Source organism: Tenebrio molitor, chromosome 2 (assembly GCF_963966145.1).
Source record: "Tenebrio molitor chromosome 2, icTenMoli1.1, whole genome shotgun sequence".
Taxonomy (NCBI): domain Eukaryota; kingdom Metazoa; phylum Arthropoda; class Insecta; order Coleoptera; family Tenebrionidae; genus Tenebrio; species Tenebrio molitor.
Genome location: NC_091047.1, coordinates 12,928,250 through 12,951,335, shown reverse-complemented (window position 1 = coordinate 12,951,335; position 23,086 = coordinate 12,928,250). Strand labels below are relative to the sequence as shown.

The 23,086-nt window shown below is 33.0% G+C and overlaps 2 protein-coding genes across 4 annotated transcripts; one reads left to right on the top strand and one right to left on the bottom strand.

Moving 5' to 3' along the window:
* Nucleotides 1–1,015: 1,015 nt before the first annotated feature.
* LOC138124691 (uncharacterized) lies at nucleotides 1,016–3,949 on the top strand. 3 transcript variants are annotated; one of them, XM_069039834.1, is made up of 5 exons: nucleotides 1,016–1,213; nucleotides 2,677–2,955; nucleotides 3,333–3,536; nucleotides 3,591–3,775; nucleotides 3,825–3,949. In XM_069039834.1, exons 1-5 carry the CDS (start codon nucleotides 1,129–1,131, stop codon nucleotides 3,876–3,878), a joined length of 807 nt encoding a protein of 268 aa, XP_068895935.1. In that variant the 5' UTR covers nucleotides 1,016–1,128; the 3' UTR covers nucleotides 3,879–3,949. The 3 variants fall into 3 exon arrangements, with proteins under 3 accessions (XP_068895935.1, XP_068895937.1, XP_068895938.1); XM_069039836.1 differs by having other exon boundaries at nucleotides 1,017–1,213; nucleotides 3,336–3,536; XM_069039837.1 differs by lacking the exon at nucleotides 1,016–1,213 and adding an exon at nucleotides 1,948–2,540.
* RpS29 (ribosomal protein S29) lies at nucleotides 3,939–4,696 on the bottom strand. Its single transcript, XM_069039838.1, has 3 exons — nucleotides 4,534–4,696; nucleotides 4,077–4,176; nucleotides 3,939–4,023 (listed from the first exon to the last, which is right to left on the bottom strand). The coding sequence occupies exons 1-3, from the start codon at nucleotides 4,593–4,595 to the stop codon at nucleotides 4,015–4,017; spliced, it is 171 nt and encodes a 56-aa protein (XP_068895939.1). The 5' UTR covers nucleotides 4,596–4,696; the 3' UTR covers nucleotides 3,939–4,014.
* Nucleotides 4,697–23,086: the final 18,390 nt, after the last annotated feature.

The following is a 23,086-nucleotide window of genomic DNA, read 5'->3' as shown; positions in this document are numbered from 1 at the left end:
GGTCATTTAAAGACCAAACCTGGTAATTTTTTATTATTGCAGTTGTCGAGATCGTACGGTAGATGGATACTGAAAAAGTCTCACATTTTTTTTTTTCAAATAAGGATTCTGGATTAAATCATTCGTTGGTGGTTAATAACATTTTACTGACCAATTAATAAATTTAAAATTGGAGACCATTTGCAGTAAACTCTAAGAGGCAAATTGAATAAATTAAATAAAGAAACAAAACTGAATAAATGAATGAAATAATCTAATGATCATAACAATATAAATAATAAGACAAAAAAAAAGTTTTTCTAATTATTCTTAGATATTGTCAAGAGCGATTTTTTTTATGTTCCTATTATACATTCTTTCTAAAATATTTTAGTGTTTTTGACTTTTCCTAATTTTTGTTTTTCAAATGAACATGGCTTTTGTATTTTTTTAAATTTCTAAATACATATGTTGAATTTTGGATATTTACCTCAGTTAATTCTGAACCTATTAAAAACTCGTGTGGGCGCATTTTAGTACTTGTCTGACAACTTCGTCTGGATAGAGAAAAATTCTGCAATGTTCGTATTCTATAATGCCATAATCACATAATACTGTTATGAAGTTATTATTTTTCACCTTTTTATCAATATGTAATACGATTTGAATGCATTTTACTCCAAGAAATTATTTTCATGTGTCAACTTGTCTGGAAAATATCAAGAACACTACCTACACGCTTAACAATAAAATGACCGAATGGAGAGATAAGTTCATCTTTTGATCTTGCTTTTGAGCTACTCCACCCACGTCCACGTCTTATTCTTCCTTTGCATAGGTTTTCAGGACGGCTGTGTCATGCTTTTTTATCATGCACAAGTGTATGTTTTCTAGGACATTAATAATTGTTATTGTACATACATTACAACTGATCTAATTTAACACAACTATTTTTTTTACTTAATTCAGCAGAACATTATTATCGTTCAGTGCAATTTTAGTGCTGCCACTATCCCTCTTTCTGCTCTTTGTCACTCCGTGAAAGCAAAAGTACCACATACTGAACCACACTCGTAGCGGCAATTTACATCTAAGCAGATGTGATATCGGTTGTAGAGATGTAGGTAGTTAAAAGTGCAAGTGGTGAATATGAAACTTGTAATATTAGATTTTTTTACGTTTTTCCTGTTGGTAAACTATCGTGTCTTGTGCCAAGAAAAAAATTTGAAAACTGGTTAGTAGGTACCTACCATAATTATATTTCAAGGACTAACGGTTCAATCAATACCAATCACATTGCATCAACACAATTATTATTTTTAAGTATTTTTTTATATTCCTAACTGCATATTTTCAGTTTATCGTAGGTATTTAGTGTCTTCTCTCTTTTAATCCAATTCATTACCTACGTATCAATAAATTAATGCGGCAGTAGAAGTACAGTAGAGATAAAAAAATCGACTCGAATTCTTCAGATTTAAATATGTAGAGGTATTTTCATATTTGGTGGCGGAAACAAAAGATTGAGAAATGTCACAAAAATGTATTGTCAGTGTCAAATTTGTCATAAACGCCGTAAAAAGGAATGTCTAGGTAAATTTAAACTTTCGCGAAATTGATTGAAAAAATAAATTCTAAGGAAACCAATTTTTGTCAGTGGTTCAAAAGGAAAAGTTATTCTCGTATAATCAAACGGATTACAAATTTTGTCTCTAATCCGACGATGAATAACTTTCTTATTGCCAATTTGCTGCATTTCTGTCGAAATCACGAACGTCTTTGAGAAATTTGACACTGACAATACAAATTTGTGACACTTCTCAGTCTCTTGTTTCCGCCATCAAATATGAAAATATCTCTAGTTACCTACGTTTTAATTTATGATCATTTACGACGAAAAATGACTAATATAACTTTTTTAATTACATTATATTAAAAAATTGTACGCCTGCGGGTGCTTAATTTTAAATATGCTGCACCAATAGAACAATCAAAGATTTTTAACTTTGTGTTTTCAGTCAAAAATTCATTTTCTATTACTTATTTGTTTCTTCGAACGAGATTAAAAAAATGTTTTCTTAAGTTAAGAGATTTGATCTATGACAAATGTTGTAATATGTACCTACCTATCGCCTACTGAACTTACTTCTTTTTATAGTAGTTAGTCGTAATGTCTATACATAATGTTGTAATTGCAGTTCTATAAAACACTACAAACTTAATAATGTTATCTTTACGAATTTCGGAATTATTTTATTAAAAAAAAAAAGTACTAAAAATAGATATACCTATAGGTACGCAAGAACTAGTAAAAAGCAACAGAAAATACTAATTAGAATATAATGGTTGTGTGTGGAAATGTCCTTAAACTAACGTTGCACATTAAAAATTTGGTTTGTTCTGAAATATTCATTGTTTTCAAATATGGAAGATTGCGAAAATTGCTCTTCGGATACGGAGTTTTTAAGAGCGCTCTGACGAGGCGAGAAATTGTTACGCCAATTTAGTACAAGGTTGATTGTTCATTTGAATGTTTTAATCATCAGGTTTTAAATAAATATGTAAGTTCTTGCAACATTGCAACATCTATGTTACCGTCAAATGCATATCCTTCGTACCTATTCACGATCGGTTTAAAATTGATCTTCTCTTAGTTATGGGTTCATTTCGCCATTCTGTTGAAATTTCTAATTTTAGTACAAAATGCCATATCTGATAGTCAAACAACCAAAGAAAATGAGATTACAAGGAAAATGATGATGATGGACTTGCCGAAAATTACATCACAACCGGTGGGGAAAACTAAAAGGCCACCTAAACTCGTCTGTCCAGTAAGTCAAGGGTTCAGACCTTTTTTTGCCACACCTTGTAAAGTGACCAAAGAATGCTCGCAGCTGGGTAACAAAAACATGCTTTGTTGCAATGGTAGGTGTCAGAAAGGAATCCCAGCGCCTCCACCCGAACCTGTTCATTCTCGTAAGTTGATTGTTTGGATTTTTCATTTTAACACTGCGGCGATGTTAGGCCAAAGTGATATTATCTAACGGCCCCGTTGTATAACTATCGTGAATTCAAATGTCAATGTAAAATATGAGTGTGAAATTCCGATAAGGATATTAAATCTTTGAAAGTCGATTATGTAATCGTTAATTTTCCAAATACTTTCTTCATTATTCACGAGTGATTCAAGATGAGTCTGTTACTTTTCATTACCACTTGCATAATCGACTTCCTGTGGCAATTTCTTTGATTCGAGATCAGTGAAAGTCGGACGTACTTTGGGTCATTACCGGCAAGATATGACTGATTCGGTTTTACGACCACATTAAATCATAACACTTGATTATTTCCAGCAGGATTGTTTGGGCTGATAGAAAGATCTTGTCCGACGGAGCGTATCCCTGAAATACTACAAATCAAGCAGTGTACTGTGGACGCGGAGTGCTCGCCCAGAATATGTTGCCCCGAAAAAATGCATAACGGGGATGTAGTGGGCTACTGTAGGACTGCTGAGCCAAAACTGGATAACATTCCTGGCGTTAATCGGTTCGTTGAACGTAAATGCTCGTAACAAATCCGTTGTTCCTTTATGTTTACCTATATTTTTTCAGCGCTGAGACTAATGATGAGTTACATGCAGTGTACTCCTCCGCCACCTCCATTTTTAGATCTCTTTCCTAAAGTATGTCGGAGTCCGTTAGATTGTTTCCCAAATTTATGCTGTCAAGAAAGGGGGAAAAGATACTGCAGACCTCCAAAACGGTCTTTGTTAGCTTTGCTCACGACAGTTGCACAAGTATGACAACAATGTTACCAAAATAACCAAATTAAATGTTTACTTGTAGAGAATAGTACCTTCAGACGCTGCTAGAGCATTTATTACGAGGATCACCACATAGGATACCTGACTGAATAAATTATTGTAATTGTTGTACAGGTAGATTTATAAATAAAACTAGTTTTAGGACAATTTGTTGTTTATTTTAAACAAATTTAAATTACATTAAAAGTACCATATTTTTTCTCCGGGAATTTTTAATCGAGCTGGAATAAAATTTTTTGTTAGAAATCAAATTTAAAGTTGCAGTAACAATTACCTTTTTGAAGCCGATGTCAGCTGCATATTCTCTAAAACATTGCCGGCAGATATTTAAACCATATTTACGGATTAATCCATGCCTGTTTGAACAAGCTCGGCTAAAAACAAAAACATTGTATCTAATAACAAAATTAGTAATTCTTTCAGTTATGGTTATTCATATATCTAAATCTCCATAAAAACATTACTTGTGCGCTGCGTTACAAGAATCAATAATCCATTTTTTCAGACTTTTAAAAAAATGGAAAAATTAATCAATAAACAACAAATCAATATTCCATTTGCAACTTTAATATTTTCTATGCCGATTACTGAATTTTTCTGTACATAGCACAATTGCAACAAAGATAATTCGGAAAGTTATCAGTTACAAGATGACCATGTTGTTTTTTTAGGTTAGGTTAGTTAGTAATTTCGCCTATACATTAAGAATATTTAGTGGTTAAAAAACTTACCAAGATCTTGATCCCTGACCATATTTGCGAGGGTGAGAATACCAGATATTTTGGAAACCCATTTTATATGTTGTTTGCAATAACAACGATAACAACACGTCCAAAACTCGTGCGAAAGCAAGGTTGAAAAGAGCGATGATTGGGGAAACGGATATAAATGGCGACTCTACACGGTGCCAACCTAAAATTTACGCGCGAAGTTTGAAAATGACATTTAAGAATTATGAAATTAGTTTTATTAGTAGTAATGCAGTTTTTATAGTATCTGTAACATTCACATTTAAATATGTTGCTGTAATATTTTCCAATCAATTCTGTTCGCATTTTATTGTAGATTTTGTAAATTTCTTTTCCTCAGAGTTGGTTATTGTGGGTATTTAACAATAGAGGACACTCACAGTACTAGAAGTTCATAAAGTTCTTTGCTAACATTGAAACATTTTTGAATTGATAAATTGGCCATTTTTTCAGTCACTATAATGTGATGAATTCATGTGTAAAGTGATTAAGTAAAAATGCAGTGAGAAAAAACAATTGGCGCTAATTAGAGAAAAGTATTCATCAGGATATAAATTTCTTTTAGAGGAATATCTCAAAGCTGGTGAAGATGTGTCAACACTGTCAACACCGTTCAAAGTGTTTTTATAAATCCTTTAAAGCCGCAGAATGAAATACAAGCAAAACAAATTTACATAAAAAGGCTTTGAAGGAAATGTTCATGAACTGTAGCGAAGGCGTACCTATTTATTTTACCTACCTACTTAATTAAATCTTTTCACAGCTACATAAATCATTTTTGTCATTAAAGCGGTGAAGATAAATTAGACAGTAATTTAAGTAACTTAACTAAATCAGTACAAATTATCATTTGTTAAAAAGATTTGATACAAGATAATAATAAAAATAAAAAATCGCGATCCGTGATAACTTCAATACTTCAAATTTCACTACTTGGTTTCAGTGTGGTTTCAGTAGTCTATAATCCGGTATGTCATATGAACAAAAACAAACTCCGTATAGCAAAATAATAATAAAAGATAACGTAAAAATAGTGCTTTCAAAGGAATGATCATTATTTGGTTCGTAATGTTATACGTGGTAAAGTGGTTCAATTGTTAAAAGAGAAAATTATTTGGAGAAAAAGAAGTTCGTGTGTAATTCGACCAGATAATTTTGTGACTCTGGATTAAGAAAAAATATAAAATCGAGTCCTTCACTAACCGGCCACTAAACTTGTACTGTTGGCAGAGGATGCCATATGGAACCAATTTTTTATCCTCCGATGTTCCAGTTTTGTATCAGTGGTGAAGGTTAAAGGTGCGTGTAATTATTAATAAACGATGGCTCCACGTGGTTCAAAAAGGGGATTTTTAAGAAGAGTCTTTAATAAATGTGTGGGTTGCGCTCATTGGTGAAAATTTATTTGGTCCTCATGTTTCACCTCAATGTCTGAAGAAGATTATTATTCGAATTTTTTGGCCAGAACCTTAGATGAACTCCTGGAAATCGTCCTCTTGACATCCTAATAACGCAACGTGGTCTATGTAGTATTTGCACCTTTTTATTATGCGGTCATAATTTTCATGAAACTTGAATTGGGAGAGGCGATCTTGCTTTATAGCCTCGTCGTTTTTTTTTTGGTATTTTTTTTGTGTGGGTCACATGAAACTGTATTTCTAGTTTCTACTTTATCCATCATCCATATCGATAACGAAGATCACTATTTATCGCTATTTTAAAGAATTTTTGTGAATGTGATTGTATTATTTTTTATTTTTCACTTTAGTATAATTGCATGATAACTCCTAGGATACGAAATACGTAAACATGTCCATAACAACCGGGGAATAAAACAGGGCGTAATAAGAATAAGAGGGCGTTAAAAGAATAAACGGGCGTAATGAATTCATAACGCCCTCATCAATTCATAATTGCAAAGATGCCAATTTTTTTTTTTTTTAAGAACACGTATAGTGAAAAATAAAATCTTGTATGCACCACGGCGTCACCGAATGATTACGCCCATCCAACGATATCCATCTCTCGGGCTAAAGCCCTCGAGCTGGATTCATCGTTCTCCGGGCGTAATCATCGTTGTAACGCCCTTGGTGCATAAATAGCTATTTGACTTTCACCTTCATATTCTAAACACTACCTACGTAAATACTAGTTTACAACGGAGTTTTTGTGTGATTTTTTGTTCAATCATTACGGCAACTTTTCCAGCGACTATCAAAAATTGCAGAATATTTTTGTTTCTACAATAGGTACAATTTCTTCGTATTCTTTCAGTGGTTTATAACTAGGGACCTCTTGCAGGTTTAAATATTTGTTACAATTCATGAATAACTCTAAATAAGTAACTCTTACGTGAAAACCCTCAAGTACGGTTATTTTGAATGTAAATATTTTTTACCTATTACGTACTGCCTTCAAGTAAATATCAATTCTAAAGGAATTATTAAAAATATCACGAAATTGAAGAAATAAGTAAGTAGGTATTTTTAATTAATTTACCCCTTCATAAATATTTTTGCAAAAAAATTAAATAGTTGCTTAATAGTGGTAAGGACAGTAGAACATGTGGTTTACATTGCAAAAAAGGAATAGCCTAGAAGAACTGACCTAATCCCAAGACCAAGACGGTATTTGCAAATTTTGGAAGACTAGGAAATAGTACAAAGTGTCTGTAAAAGAACATCTAGCAAGAGTCCTGTGGAACTCAAATATATTTGATTTTTGCGGCTCTATTGCATATGGTGATACTAGGAAATAGAAAAACAGAGGTTAGGTAGGTAACTCCATTAATGACAGGTTTTTCGATTTTCTGTAACTTCTGTAAGGTACCTACAGGACACACCACATGCCGTTTTATCTCTCTTTAATTACAATCTGTTGTCTGAAGAATACAATACATTTCACATTTTTATTATAAACTATCAAAATATAACTTCTGCGGACACCTTACAATGAAGATTTGGGGTAATTAAAACAAACACATTTTGGGGGTTTATGTCTTGAGTACCTACCCATTTTTACAGAAATTGTTGAAAGTGGCCGTCATTATGTTCTAAACATTTCCTAATTCTTTTATTTTTATTTTTAAAAATATTCCGCAGCATCTGCTGATCTATAGTGTTGCAGCAGTTTGTTATTTCCTACATAAGTTCTTCCAAAGTGTGCGTTCTCCTTTTAATAACTTTATTTTTTAGATGGCCAAATACACAAAAATCTAACGGTGTTAAATCTGGAGAACGTGGGGAAATTCAGGATTTAATCTATTAATTATAATTCTATTCCCATAAAATTGTTGAAGATAGAGCAAATTGTCTTGTGTTGTGTGGCTGTAGCATCATCGTGTTGAAAGCATCCATTCTGCAATTCTACATCATCCAGCTGAGTTATAAATATTTCTAAAATTTGTTCCCGGTGTGGCATTTATACAGGGCGTCCCAGAACTGGCTCCCCAGAGAAAAAAGGGAGCCTTTGGGCGAATATATTAACGTGTATTTTAAAGAAAAAAAGTCCTATCTCAAATGATAACCGAGAAAAGACATTCTGAAGTTGACCAATCAGAGTTGAACACCATTAAGGTGGAATAATCGCAATTTTGCGTTTCCTAGGTTTCCTTTTTATCCGTAAACCTCTATAATTCTGTCCATTAGATTTGGTCCACTACATTTATTAGAATGATTGTTTACGTCAGTTTGACATTTGTTATGCAATTTCGCTGCGATATTTAATTCAAGTGTATCATTTAACATGTATTCTTCCTCTCAGTACGTAGATATGATTCTTACTTTTGCACGATGTGGGAACAATGCACGTGAAGCAGTAAGGTTGTACCGTGAACAATTTCCGCAAAGACAAAGTCATTCGGATCATAAAACAATCCTGAAATTAATCGCTCGGAGTCGAGAAACGGGTCAGATGCAGCCAGTTCGAAGAGAAGTTGGGGGTGCTCCAAAAAAAGTAAGGACTGTCGAACACGAGGAAGCCGTATTGAATGTCTTTGAGGAAGACGGCACCCGGAGTATTCGAACAGTTTCTCGTGAAATGGGTTTATCCAAGAGTTCGGTGCAGAGAGTTCTAGCTGATAATAGGCATCCGTACCACTATACACGAGTACAACATCTTCTGCCAGAGGATTATCCAATTAGGCGAGAATTTTGTCTATGGTTAATAAACCAAAACGATGCTCCACACTTCTTGTCACGGATACTGTTTTCTGATGAGTCGCTATTTTTCCAGTAAGGTTGTTCCAATTATCACAACCTTCATATCTGGGCAGAGGAAAATCCAAGAGAATTATTTCCCAGACGTTTTCAACATAGGATTTCTGTTAATTTGTGGACTGGGTTATTGGGCGATCGTTTGGCAAGTATAAGTGTGGTGGATCCTTCCATTTGTTAAAATTCCGAATCTCCCGCTCTAGATTGGACCGCAAGATTAACAGGGGCAAGAAATGCTCAGTTTATTGGCACGGAGCTACCTGATCTACTTGAAATTGTACCTCTTGCTTATCGCATAAATGACTGGTTCCAACATGATGGTGCTCCACCACATTTTAGGAGAAACGTTCAGGAAATTTTGGACAACCAATATCCACAGCGCTGGATCGGTCGAGGAGGACCGCATCATTGGCCTGCCAGGTCTCCAGATCTGAATCTGAATCATTTGAAATCTATCATTTATCGGCGGCCCATAAATTCAGAGGCTGATCTGAGAGTTCGAATTCAGGAGGCTTTTGTTTCAGTTACTGAAGGAATGATAACAAACGCTACTACAAGAAGTTTGTTACGTAGAGCACAATTGTGCATACAAATGAATGGTGGTCATTTCGAACATCTGCTTTAACATTATTACCTATTTAAATAAATGGTTCTTTTTAGAATCGCCATTTTTATTGTTTTATTTCGAAGTTATAATCTTTTACACTTGTCAAGTCTTGATGTTGATGACAGATAAACGAATTTTTATATCGGAAAACGTCAAAATTCCAGTTGCCCAAACATTTTATTGATTTGTGCGATATCAGAGATTTTTTGTTGTTGTTTAGCAACTGATCGTATTTTTTAGTAATACCTGAGGACGAGCTTCCGGGATTGGTGAAATTAAAAACTTTATAACTCGGTAATTTGAGCTAGCAGAAAATTTATTTTAGTCAATTTAGAGTCTCTTTTGTTGTCGGCACATGCCTGTTTTCTCTGGGGAGCCAGTTCTGGGACATCCTGTATTTATAGTTTCATGATTAATGAAAAATATCGGTCCAAAAAAAAAAGAGGAGCCCGAAGACTCTTTATTCAAACAAAGCGCCAAATTGGGCGCTGGGTACAATCAATAAGAATGTGGTCGACAATTTCGAAACATTTCAAGATATAACTTAACCTATGGTGTATTTAGGGACGTTCCTCAAGGGACCTAAGGATATCACGTTGGAGACAGTACCTTCCTGCTTAACTATATTATCATGTGTGAAAATTTGAGGATTGGGCCATTATTATTTTTACACTATTTCACTAGCACGACGCAATTTACGGGCTATTCTCTTAGTGTACACTCCGAATTATTTCATTCCATGGTGTTTTGGACTCGATTTGGTAGTTCGCTACTGATGTGCTCGTCCGTCTTTAATCTGCCTGTTGTCTACTGGGTCTTCATCTTGGGTGATTCTGGGAGGCGACGCTCCCGGCTCCCGCGCGAAGCTGTGAAGAAGTTCTAGTGGGATGTGCAGGATCCGCTCAAGGTCTGGAATCCCACCCAGGGCCACCCGAAGCTCAACCCTTTCCGCGTCGAAGGTAGGACACTCCAGAATGCGATGGATCATCTGGGGGTCATCTGGAGTGCCGCAAGTTGGACAGTTTTCTGTGTCAGATTTGCCTACTCGGTGCAAGTGTGTGACGAACTGTCCATGACCGGAGAGGACCTGGGTGCTCAGTCTCGTGAACTCCGCTCTAGGAGCCTCAGGAACATTTGGAAAAATATCGGTCCAATTAAACATCTTTGTCAGGCAGCAATCCATACTCCAACCTTTGTAGGATGCAATGGGCTTTCCACAAATGCATGTGGATTTTCTGAACTCCATATTCTATAGTTTAGTGAATTTACATATCCCGATAAATGAACCCATGCTTCGTCCGAAAAAAAACTGATGCCGAATAATCTGCAAGCAGAGTTAACATTAAAATTGTTTAATTCAATTCATCATTACGAACCTGTCGTTATTCAAATTCTGTAAAAACCAACTGGAGTATTCTAAGCGCCTCTCAGAATCACCTGGTCGAAATTCTTGAAGTGTTGTGATTTTGTATGGATAGAAGATCAAGTTTCTTTAAAACAATTTTCTGACAAGTGGAGAGTGGTACATCAGCTTGAAGTGATAACTTCCTGAGGGATTCTTTTGGGCTTTGTTCCATTCGTTGGCGTAAATTTTCAACAACTTTTTCATTCGCTGGCGGTTTTCTTACATTTTTACCTTTTTCAATACTTCCAGTTGCCACAAATCTATCCACAATCCTTCTAATGTGTGCAATTAAATTTGCACGATGTTGTCATTTGGAAATTTTGCTTTCAATATGTCAGATTCAGAAACGAATTTGTTAAAATTTGAGTTAGGAATTTCAAATGATTTATATAAGTAGTTTACTTTATCAGCGGAGGCAATAATTTTTATTTTTCACTTTAGTATAATTGCATGATAACTCCTAGGGTACGAAATACGTAAACATGTCCATAACAACCGGGGAATAATAACAGGGCCGAATAAGAATAAACGGGCGTAATAAGAATAACCGGGCGTAATGAATTCATAACGCCCTCATCAATTCATAATTGCAAAGGTGCCAGTTCTTTTTTTTTTTTTTTTAAAGAACACGTATAATCTATTCCATCTTTAAAAAAACGATAGGTTGCCATGCTTTAATTTTTTTAAATTGGCAGTACTGAGGAAAGTAGTAGTTATATTTCATTTCATTTTGGTTGTGAACCTTTTTTCACTAAATTTGAAATGCTATGTTGCCAGATGATTCTAAAACAAAAAGTTATCAATAAATGTCATTTTGACGTTTTTCTAATGTATTTTAAATTAAACAACACAAACTAATAATTTAAAGAGTTTACTACAAGTGCACAATGCCAAAAGTTGTCTTTCGAGACAACGTAGTGTGTTGAAGTGCTACACACATTTTAAACGAGATAGGCCCAATCTAACGATGCGATTTTTAATAGACTGATGGACATCTTTAATGTGAGAACAATGAATTTGTATTCGATTAAATCCTAAACTGTAATTATAGGTAGGAAGATCTATTATATATTGCATAATTACAAAAAAGAGCCTGGAGGATACTAAGACTACAAAAAGAGGAAAATCAGAAAAGTGGAATTATTTTTTTAAAAGAGATCTGACCGAAATTATTCGTGCGCTAAACAGCAAAAACGAGTTTTTTGCTTTAGACACTACTGGAAACAGTGAAGAATTTATTAGAATTTACAGGGGACCGAACTACTTTATACAGAATATTAAAATCAATGGGGTTTTTAAATACAAAATTGTTAATAATAGAAAAATTCTTTGTGAACAAAAACACGTCAAAATTTCAAAGCTACAGTTGAAGCTACAGTAGAAGATGATTCGGAATCTAATGATGAAGATGATTCTGAAGATGAAATAGTGGAGGAGGTTAAAGTTTAGATGTCTTTTAAAAAAAGTGATTCCATTTTGGAGAAGAACTTATCCGTTTTCTGCTTGTTAAACTAAAGAAAGCGTTCTTGAAACTCATTCAATGACTAAAGCCTCCACCAGATGTGTACTTTTTGTTTTCTTTTTCAATTGTTATTTTTAATAAAAAATGCTTGGTTCTTTATTAATTTCTTTTAATACAGTTTCGCAAAAAATCGGAACATAAGTATGGCAACACTGTGACTTCAAAATTTTCAAAATTCCTAACCAAACTTTTATTCAGATATACAGGATGAAATCTGTCAGATTGTCATGGCCAAGCATCGTTTTTTAAAAGTTGGAATACATTTATATAGTGAAAAATAAAATCTTGTATGCACCACGGCGTCACCGAATGATTACGCCCATCGAACGATATCCACCTCTCGGGCTAAAGCCCTCGAGCTGGATTCATCGTTCTCCGGGCGTAATCGTCGTTGTAACGCCCTTGGTGCATAAATAGCTATTATTTCATCCTGTGTCAAATTTCAATATTTTACGTCATCAGTTTGAATCCGGAAAAACGCAAAAAACGGCCGGACGCCGGTTAAGTGTTGCTATTGGAAACACACAAGTAACAATCGCAATATCAATTATTCAGGTTTAAGAAATGTTTTATTCAAAACTAGATCTAAATACAAATTAACAATTTAACTATTTCGGCCACAAAGAAGATGATGCACTTTCTTTCTCAGACTAAAAACGTTAGTTCACAAATAAAATAATACAACCATTTAAACCAAATCTAAAAAATAGGCCAGCCAGCATAACCTCTTCCGTAATTTTCTTCATATTATTTGCTGATTTCCATTTACAAAAATGGCTGAATTGTTTTTGATACCTTTCACCAGACTTGCTACTCTTGCTAGGTATTAATTCAGCACAGGCTTCTGCAGTCATTTTGACGCACCAAATTATTTCAACAAAATCAACAAAATAAACATTGCCAAACAGCCGTTGCTAATCATGTTCCAAAAATGTGACTAGATTTGGAGAATTTGTTGAATTATTTTGAAATTAATGTCAATGTTTCTTTCAAACGAAATTTGAGGCAGGATGAAATCAAATACATAACGACATTCGGCCGTGAACTCTTTTTACAGTACTCGTTTCAAGTTTCAAGACTCGGTTAAACGTCTCACTCGTACTGTAAACTATGAGTTCCCGGGCTTATAACGTTAATTACTATATCTGCCTTTCGTCAGCGGAAATAATAACGTTATCTGCCACTTGTCAGCTCGTCAGATGCCATGGCAATGAAGTGACACTTTAGCATTATCAATCCAGCAGTATAATATCATATTTTTGAAGAAAAAAATATTGTTGTCTTTACGTCATATAAAACTTGATTTAGGCCCGGTTTCACCAATAGTAAATAAATCGTCAGTTACTTATTTAACGAATAACTTTTATTTGTACGTTAAGGAAAAAGTTGTTTCACCAAATAATTTTGATGTTCAGTTAACTATTTCGATAACAACTGTTTTTAAAATAATTTTCTCATTGATTGTACCCAAAAATATTAAATTATTCTGACGTTTTACGTCATTTCAATCATCTGCTGCGACGATTTGAGAATGGATCAAGGGCAAAAAAGAAAAAGAGAAAGATCCAAAAATTTTCTTGAAGAAGAAAAAGAGTATCTGTTAGAGTTGGTTACAGATAAAAAGGGTATAATCGAAAATAAGAAATCGGACACTATTAGCGCCAAGCAAAAACGTGAAACTTGGAACTTAATTGCAAACCAATTTAATGCCAGCTCAAAAACCGGTACGCGTAATGCTCAACAATTGAAGCTCCTTTACGACAATTTAAAAAAATCAACATAAAAGAAATTGGCCGATGAAAAGGTAGTAAAATTCTAAAATTTTGAATTAAAATTTTAATGGTTCCAATAAATTTTAGGTGCAAACTTATAAAACTGGAGGTGGTTCAAAATCAAAAACTCTCACACTTAATACAACTTGCGACAATATGCTGGTTAATTTATTAGGACCCACTATAACGCCTCATGAAAATCCTTATGATAGTAACGGTAATATTTCTGTGGCGGTCGTGAAAAAATAGGTAAGTCAAATAATTTTAAAAATGAGTTAACGATGTTTACACCTTAATAATAAATCATGGAGTTAAATAATTCAGATTTTCACAGTTTAAAATTTACTTATATTGAAAGCAAGTACAGGTAGAAAGAAGTTTCTATTTAATTACAGGATTTTAGGAATGATGTGGAATTTTGAATCGTTGCCCTGAAAAATTAACATTTTCAACTTACCTACTTTTTCACGACCGCCACAGATTTGACAAAAAATATTGTAACAATAACAGTAATAATCGCTGTACTTTCTTTATAGAGTTACCAGTATCAGTTCATGATTTCACTAATCACATATATGATCATAATATTGATAATGATATCACTGAATACGTAAACGAAGAGGCCCAGATTGATGAAACAGTCATTATAAATACTGAACTCGAAAAGCAACTGTATCTTAAGTACCAGCCCCGATATTCTAGAGGAGGAATGTGAAACTTCTGCAGAGGCTGTTGTAGTCCCTGAAAATACTAGAATTAAAACGTTTTTAAAAAACATCCGTTCTAATAAGAACAGTAAAAGAAACACAAGCATCGATTCCATTCAAAGAGAATTATGGGCCTTAAAAAAAGAAAAATATCAAAAACAAATTGAAGTATTAGAAATTATTCGAAAAAAAGAGTTAGAAGACTTAAAGGGAAAAGAATTGGATAACCTATTAAAAACTAAACAGTTAAATTCATTGTAATATTTTTTCTGTTTTTCAATAGAATTCCTTGTCAAAATTTATTTTATTTTATAAAGGTGCACGTAAAAATATAAAATGTTAAATTAGATTCTTACTACCTATTAAAAATGGTGTTACGAACAGCCCTATTTTCATTGTTGTTAATAATTTCGACGTTAAAGATATCATCTGGGTCTTCGAAATGTGGAATATCTATTTCTGGATCTTCTATTGGGTCGTCCTCATTCACATCAATTGATATGTTATGCAAAATCATTGTGGCGATTATAATTGGTAGTACTTTTTCAGTTTGTACACGTAAACCGATCGCCAAACATGGAAAACGCCTCTTCAGTACTCCAAAACTTCTTTCAACCACATTTCTTGTGGTTTTATGAGCAGTGTTATATCGTTGCTCTGCTCTATTGTTAACAACGAGAAGTGGTGTAAGCAAGTATCTTTTGCATGCATACCCACTATCGCCTAATAAATAACAATTTGGAAATTCGTTATTTTCTAGACGCATTCTTATACGTGAATCATTAAAAATTGTAGAATCGTGTACGGAGCCAGGCCATAGCGCAACAACATCGATAAATTTTAAATTGGCATCAGAAATAGCTTGAGTATTGATAGAAAACCATGACTTCCTATTTCTATATAATTCCCCATGATCACCTCCTGGAGACTGCACCTTGATATGCGTACAGTCTACTGCTCCAAGCACATTGGGAAATCCAGCAATTTCGTAAAAATCATTATGAATTTTTCGAATTTCATTTCTGCGATCTGGCAAACGTATAAATTAATGGCGTAAAGATGCTATGGAATTTGTTACTCGATGAATTATTCTACAAACAGAAGATTTTGATACGTTTACCAGATCCCCTATGCACATTTGAAACGTTCCAGTAGCGTAAAACCGTAGAGTTATCAGAAGTTGTAACGCGGGAGTGATTGGATCGTTTCGATCACTTAAATGTGCCAGATTTTCTTCAATTAATGTTAAAATTTCCCTAGCGCCAATTTTAGAAAATCTGAAACGTAATTTAAATTGGAATTCAGTGTATTCCGTAAAAGGATCGCCACGCATAATTGGTCTTGGTGGTCTTCTTATAGGAGGCCTTATTTCCTCATCTGATGAATCCGATGACGATGACGACAACATACTTTCAAAATTGCTTATTCAAGAATTTATCTTATTTATTAGTAATTATTTCTTACTTATCTGTTATCAATTTTCCAAATTCGCAAATTTTCTTATTTTGGTATTAAAAATAAAATGACAAATGTATTGTCACATTAATTTAACTGGGGTTTTAACTGACCAAATTTGGTCAGTTAATTTAATAGACGATTTATTGAACGAATAGTGCTAATTGTGGTTGGTGAAACGACATCTGTCACATTTATTCACAGAATAGCGCTAACGGTTTGTTAAATTATTTAACTGACGTTGGTGAAACCGGCCCTTAATGGAACAATTTGCAAAAGCTTTGGACGAGAAACCGTGTTTCGTTATAACTATAATATTTCATAGCTTCATTACTTTCATTCAGTATTGTCTGTAATCCGTTATGTCAAATGAACAAACTCCGACGTCTATGTTAACATAATATTTAGTACTTTTTTATTCTTTGTATTTGAAACCTTCATGAAGCTCTTTTTTCATTATTGATTCAATTAGCGAAACAAAAAATAAAAAATATATTCATGCCCAATTAAAAACAAAATTTCCCTGTGTGATATTTATTTCCATCCTCGTGGGACATCCGTACACGTATTTAATTTTTATTTGTACGGCTACGTCCGACTTTTCCGTAAAAGCCATTTCATTTGTGTTAAAACAACAAAAATTTTAGTCCGGATATTACAGTAGTGCAGTCCATTTCCGTTTCATTTCTAGTTTTGTTCATTTTAAGTTCAGCAGCAGTAAGTCAACTATAGGTATCTGCAAAAAAAGCATTATATCAATAAAATATTAAATTACTAAAGGTTCTCTAAAAATTGGTTTCGGTTGTTGAAGTGTTTTGAAAAAGAAACGTGAACATTCATTTTACAAACTCAAATAATCCGGTTACTTGCTCGTGTTCCTGTTTAGCAAAGTTAATTGTCAATATCTCGTGCTCAGGAAGAGCTTTTTGTTTGGTCTGGAGCCATATTAATGAGTTGGAATGGAAGCAAGTTCTTACTCTAGTTGAACAATAATTGATTAAGTGGAAAGTCGCTTTAGAAATGCAACTGTAGCTTTATACACAATAAAGTTTGAGCCGGCAAGTTTCTAGAAGGGATTTAAGCTTCGAACTGGAAGAATTGAGGTTTATAAAATTGAAAATATAACACTTTGTCTTGAGTTGCAATTATTAAGCTTCTTGCTGAATCTTACAAAGCAGGTGTCGCCTTTCTCGTCATTTACATCTTCTAAAGAGCTCCGGTCTCAACTCCTTAACAAATTTTTTAAATACACTTGGCGTTACAAAATTTGATTTCCCGACGAATCTTTGGAAACAGACTTTGTTTTGCGATACATATTTACATAAAGCGCAATCGATTTTCGTACGTATTGTTCTGAAATTATTCTCGAATTCTTCCTTCGAGACGACTTAATTAATATTAGAGAAATTACGACTGCGAAATTTACACAATAATGTCAATATTTACTCTGGCATGAAATATTGACTTCGCAGAAATAATAAACCACAGCTTCATCAAATATGAAACAGAAATGATGTGTATACAGGGTGTTTTCGAAGTTGAGGCGTTCCTTGTAACATGAGGTACTATACATTATTTTTAAGAATTTTAGCCTAAATCTTCTTAGTATGTAAAATGTTTGTATTAACGGAGATAATTGATTGGATATTTTTATTGTTTTCTAAAATTTTGAGTCCTCCGCTGTACTAGATTAATAACTGACGTGGCCCAGGATGGTGTCTTTCTGAAAATCGCTCTCTGGACGCCGCAGCTGCATTCTGATAACGTGATAACATTGCCCATACATTAGCAACATATCTGTGAGCTCATTATTTTCATAATGATGAAGCCATTCCGACTAATTAGATGACACCTCTGACAGTATTTTTGATTATTGAGCATGGATCATTTGATTTTTTTTTTGTCAAATATAATTCTAACAAATCAGAGCAAATTTGAGCAGGACCGGTTTCAAAAATTAAAAAAAAAAACTTATTTTATCTTCATTGCCGTACACATTTTACTAAGGTGATTTTTGCTAAAACTCTTTAGAACAACTCATCCTATCACATGTTGAAAGGAACGCCTCAACTTCGAAAACACCCTGTATATTTGTTCCATACTAATTGTGTCAGTTATTAAACAAGCAAGATAAATGTATTTGTTTGTATTTATTATATGAACGTAACAAAAAAAAAAAAAAAAACTAAACGAAACATACAAACGATAACAGACAATTTTTTTCTTGAAACAATATTAATTCTCAAAATTTAGAATTTGTGTAAACATGAATGGCTTTTAATATTAAAAGGATAATTACCAATCTCTCATTAAAACTTAATAAGATAGTGCAACCCTGATGAATTTATGAACTTTGAAACATAAATTTCTTAAGAAGTTGTGGTAAACGAAACTATTATTAAGCAAGTTTCTCTTATAAAAAAAACAACAGCTTTAAAGAGAGTTTTAAACTTAATGTTTTGATTAGCCAGCAAATTTTAAATGTAAAGTTAATAATATTGTGACAGAGATAATATAAAATTCTTATTCAACTTTTTGCAAGTTCAAAGTTAAGTTGGTACACTTATTTTTGTTATAAAGCTGTAATATTTTAATTTATTTGTTCAATATGTAGTCAAAAGATATTTGTTCATATAATGTTACATCAGTGGTAAAGAAATCTAAGTTAACTAATATAAAAAAGTAGTAACTTGAAATGTACAAAAGAATGACCTCAAAAACTTTCCCAAAGGAGAAATTATTTATAAATAAGAAATAATTGCTTTAACCTTTGTGCTCTGTTATATTCTTAGAAAGAAAAGTTCATCGTAACGTAAGTACCTACAGGATAATTATAACATCAATTACAGAAAATAAGTCTCTAAATGTCACTTTTCTATCTTTATACAGCTGTTTTTATTAAGGGCAAGAAAATACAACTGATTTTGTTAGTGTATTTTTGTATTTTTTCTAACACTAATATCTTATACTGTTTCCATGGTGCATTTGAGCTCACACCTTATGTTTCCCATAAAATACGCTTTTCTCTATAAGACACGTCGTCAATAGCAACGTATCTTATAGAGTCATAAAATACGCTCACACATATTATTCAAGTAACATTTTATTCATCATTTTTACAGTAATTATCACAAAAATGAAAAGTACAATTATTGAATTGGAACTGCCACATTAGCTTCGTGCTCTTGTTCCTAACATCTTCTTCTTTAACTTCTGCTGTTTCATCCAATGCAAGTGGCCGGCCATCGAAAACTGGCAATCTTTACATTTTCTTCAAATGATTCTTGCCGTAGTGTGAATTAACTTTTAATGAAGTTCTACACACTTACCCCATATCAAGAAAAGCCAAAATGACATCTTCCGTTACCTCCGTGATGCTTTTTTTATTGTTCCGGCCTTGAAACGAAACATACACCTTTTCGTATGCACTTTTAGACTTCATTGGTAACAAATTGCCCCTTTTTTCTTATTTCTTCTGGAACGTTTTGGCACATTTCAACGATGAAAATTGTTTTTTTCCAAATTTGTTGATATTATTACCATAGTACCCACGGCAACCTCCGCATTTTGTGAATTGTGACGCGCCTCGAATAATTTCTGAATTTATTAAAATTTCTGATAAGATGTTAGTGTTAGAAAAAATCTTGAAGACAACGCGTGTTTTATAGTTTAAAAATCTCGATCTATTAAATCCTCGCTCCCTGCGGTCGCTCTGATTTAAACTACGATCTCGATTTTTAAATCGTCTATAAAACACTTGTTGTCTTAATTGCTATAAATACGTTTGTTACATTCAAATTAATGATATGATTTTAAAAAGAAATTAAGTAAGCACCAGCGGATTTTTAATATTTTATCGATATAATAAAACTACTAAAGCAGAGCACTGCAATTAACTTAAAACGTTAGATCTAAAAGACTTTGTAGGTACACTTGCTTTCAAAACTTTCGCGTACACATTCAAAATCAAGTAACACGATTTTGCAAAATTTAAGCAGTGTGAACGGGTAATTTTTAGATTAGGTTAAAGATGACATTGACAGCAATTAAAAAAATTATGATGGGTCTTCTACTCACGGTCCCTCCTTGTTCCCACCTCTTCTTTACTTATTACTTGTAGAACAGTGCTTTTATTTAGCCCATTATGAGTAGTAACCCTTCTTATGGACCACTCTTCTTCTAATTTTGAAAGTATGAAAACTGTGTCTTGTTCTGTGAGTCGGGCCATTTTGACTTTTCAAAAGTTTCAATGTCAGAGTTGATTAATTACTACCCTGATTTAATACAGCAAAAAATAGGTGTACGCGAAAGTTTTGCAAACAAGTGTACATACTTTTATGTACTATCGGTGGACATAAAAAACTGGGACAAACATCAAATTTGTATAAAGTCAAAATTCAAAAATATACATTGTGTAAATTTGGCTTTTTACAAATAAGGTTATGAAAATTATGACATACTAATAACATATTGTCAAAAACATCAAGTTAAAGTTCAGTTCTTTAATGACAATTTTAATTTTGAGTGACAATTCAAAAGTCTGAGACACAATGAGCAAATTTTGGCTGTCCCAGCTTTTAATGTCCACCGATAGTACGTATACCTATGTACAACGTCATACTCATAATACAGGGTGTTTAGGGTATAAGGTAACAAACTTCTCCCGTGTAACGAAATAGACAAAATAAGACTTTTATTCTTGTAACATTTTTTAATATGTGTTATACTTTTCTAGTAATCATTTTTTCAATTTGAGGAACCACTGTTTGAGATTCACCGAATTTCTAAATTATAAAGGCGGCAGCTAAGGCATTTTCTTTCACAAACCTGTATTAGCTTGGTATTAATAATTACGTGTTTACAGACACGAACAGTGGCTCTCAAACAGTGGAAACAGAGTTTAGTTCAGCGTTATAAAAAAAGCAAATTGAAATAAATGTCACTAAGAAAACTTGTTCATTTAACCTAGCTGTGCATCTCAGAAAAGTTTGTTATCTTAAACACTAAACACCCTGTATTTTTTTTATTAAAAGTTTTTTCTTTTCTAATCAATTTATAACTGCATCAATTTACTAATTATGTGCCTTTTTGTCGATGCACAAACTGCACATTACATAAAACGACTTATTAAACCAAAAACGTATAACAGACATAACAATCAATGATACATGAAACTAACGGATGACGGATGACAATAAAATATCAGAGCAGATATTCTTTAACTCACACATCTCAAAATAAGAACCAAACGGAACATATCGGATGTATATTTAAATTTGTTGTCAAAGTTGGCGTTGAAGAGTGATTGTGAATTCGTGTAAAAACTAAAACACAAACAACGGTAAGATTTAAACAGCTGATCCGTGATGCGTAACTTGTAGTGCGTGCACAATCGACTCTTCAACGCCTACTTAGACCGGAAATTTAAATGAACGCCCGATACAATGCACTGTAGGTATGTTTTAACCAAAATCGGCAAAATCACAAATTACCTGACTAGGAATTCATCAATTTGTGTTTTTTATTTAGTATTTTACGAAGAACGAGATGTTCAAAAATATTGTAGATGACATTTTTAAGTGCAAATACTAGAAAATGGATGCAAAGTAAGTATTAATTTTACGTAGAGATTGAATTAGCGAGAATATAGCAACATGTGTATTAGGTTTATTGTGATGTATCCAACAATATCTTTGCAAACACTAAAGAATGAAAAGTAAACACTAGAAACTGCCATATTATATTATGGAAGCAAAATTTTCTTAAACTCCAATTATTATTATTATATTCAGGTGCATTTTAAATGTAAAAATTCCATTGTGGATAATGAAAGCCATTTTAATCTAAGTAAAATATAGATCTAAAAATATAAAAATAAAATAATGCTCCACATTGTACGTTGTATGTGGTTGTACTGTAGGGAATTACTGTAGGTACAAATACAAATTTCTTTCAAAAGACATTCTTAACCATTTTTCTTCAAATTCAGAAATAATTAAGCATAAAAAAATAACAAAAACCTTAGTTCCATTTTTACAGAGGCATGATTTATATGGTGAGTTTTTTGAGAAGATGATAAAAAGGTTTAATTAAATACAGAGTTATTCACGAGAGACTTCCGATGAAAATTTCGTTATATGCAACCCACAATACAAGAAACCCCTAGAACTCGATATTTTGTTTAATTCGAAATAAGTTAGCAATCCAAGTAGCTTGGCGACTAAAATTAATTATGACATCTTCTCTTTATTGAGGTTATGAGCAAAAGTTAATTTAAATGTGAAAACTGACATGACAGACAATAAGGGCCAGCAATCGTTGATTTAAGTATTACTTTTTATAAATTTAGGAAGCTAGAAACCATTGGAAATTGTAGTTTCGGTTGCATATAACGAAATTTTCATCGGAAGTCTCTCGTGACTAACCCTGTATTAATATTTATAATATTATATCGAGCGATCAAATTAATTTGTAATCGAAATACTTCAACATTATCTAATTCGATATATTTTTTTCGATATATGTATATTTTTTGACAGACGATATGATAGTCAACTTTTTTTTTCAAATTACACTGTATATATTTTTCTATTCGTTCATATTGAGAATTTTCTTCTGAATATCGATACATTAAAAAAACCTACAAATTTATTTTAATTGGAAAAAAGAAAAACCAAAAATCAAATAACCAAATTGTCTCCATGCTGTTCCAAACACTGTCGATACCTTCCAGAAACGCTCATCGTTGCATTCAGTAAAAAATTTGGGGGTATTTCCTGACAGACTTGTACATCCTTCTGCTTAACTTTTCTCGGGTGAGAAGAATTACGTGGAGCCAAATAAACATTGTTTC

Excerpts from the sequence above, each read along its gene's own strand:
- LOC138124691 (XM_069039834.1), top strand. The coding sequence starts at position 1,129 with ATGAAACTTGTAATATTAGATTTTTTTACGTTTTTCCTGTTGGTAAAC. Across the intron at positions 1,214-2,676 it reads AGAAAAAAATTTGAAAACTG|TACAAAATGCCATATCTGAT; the intron begins GTTAGTAGGTAC and ends TTCTAATTTTAG. Across the intron at positions 2,956-3,332 it reads ACCCGAACCTGTTCATTCTC|CAGGATTGTTTGGGCTGATA; the intron begins GTAAGTTGATTG and ends GATTATTTCCAG.
- RpS29 (XM_069039838.1), bottom strand. The coding sequence starts at position 4,595 with ATGGGTTTCCAAAATATCTGGTATTCTCACCCTCGCAAATATGGTCAG. Across the intron at positions 4,177-4,533 it reads GGTCAGGGATCAAGATCTTG|CCGAGCTTGTTCAAACAGGC; the intron begins GTAAGTTTTTTA and ends TTTTGTTTTTAG.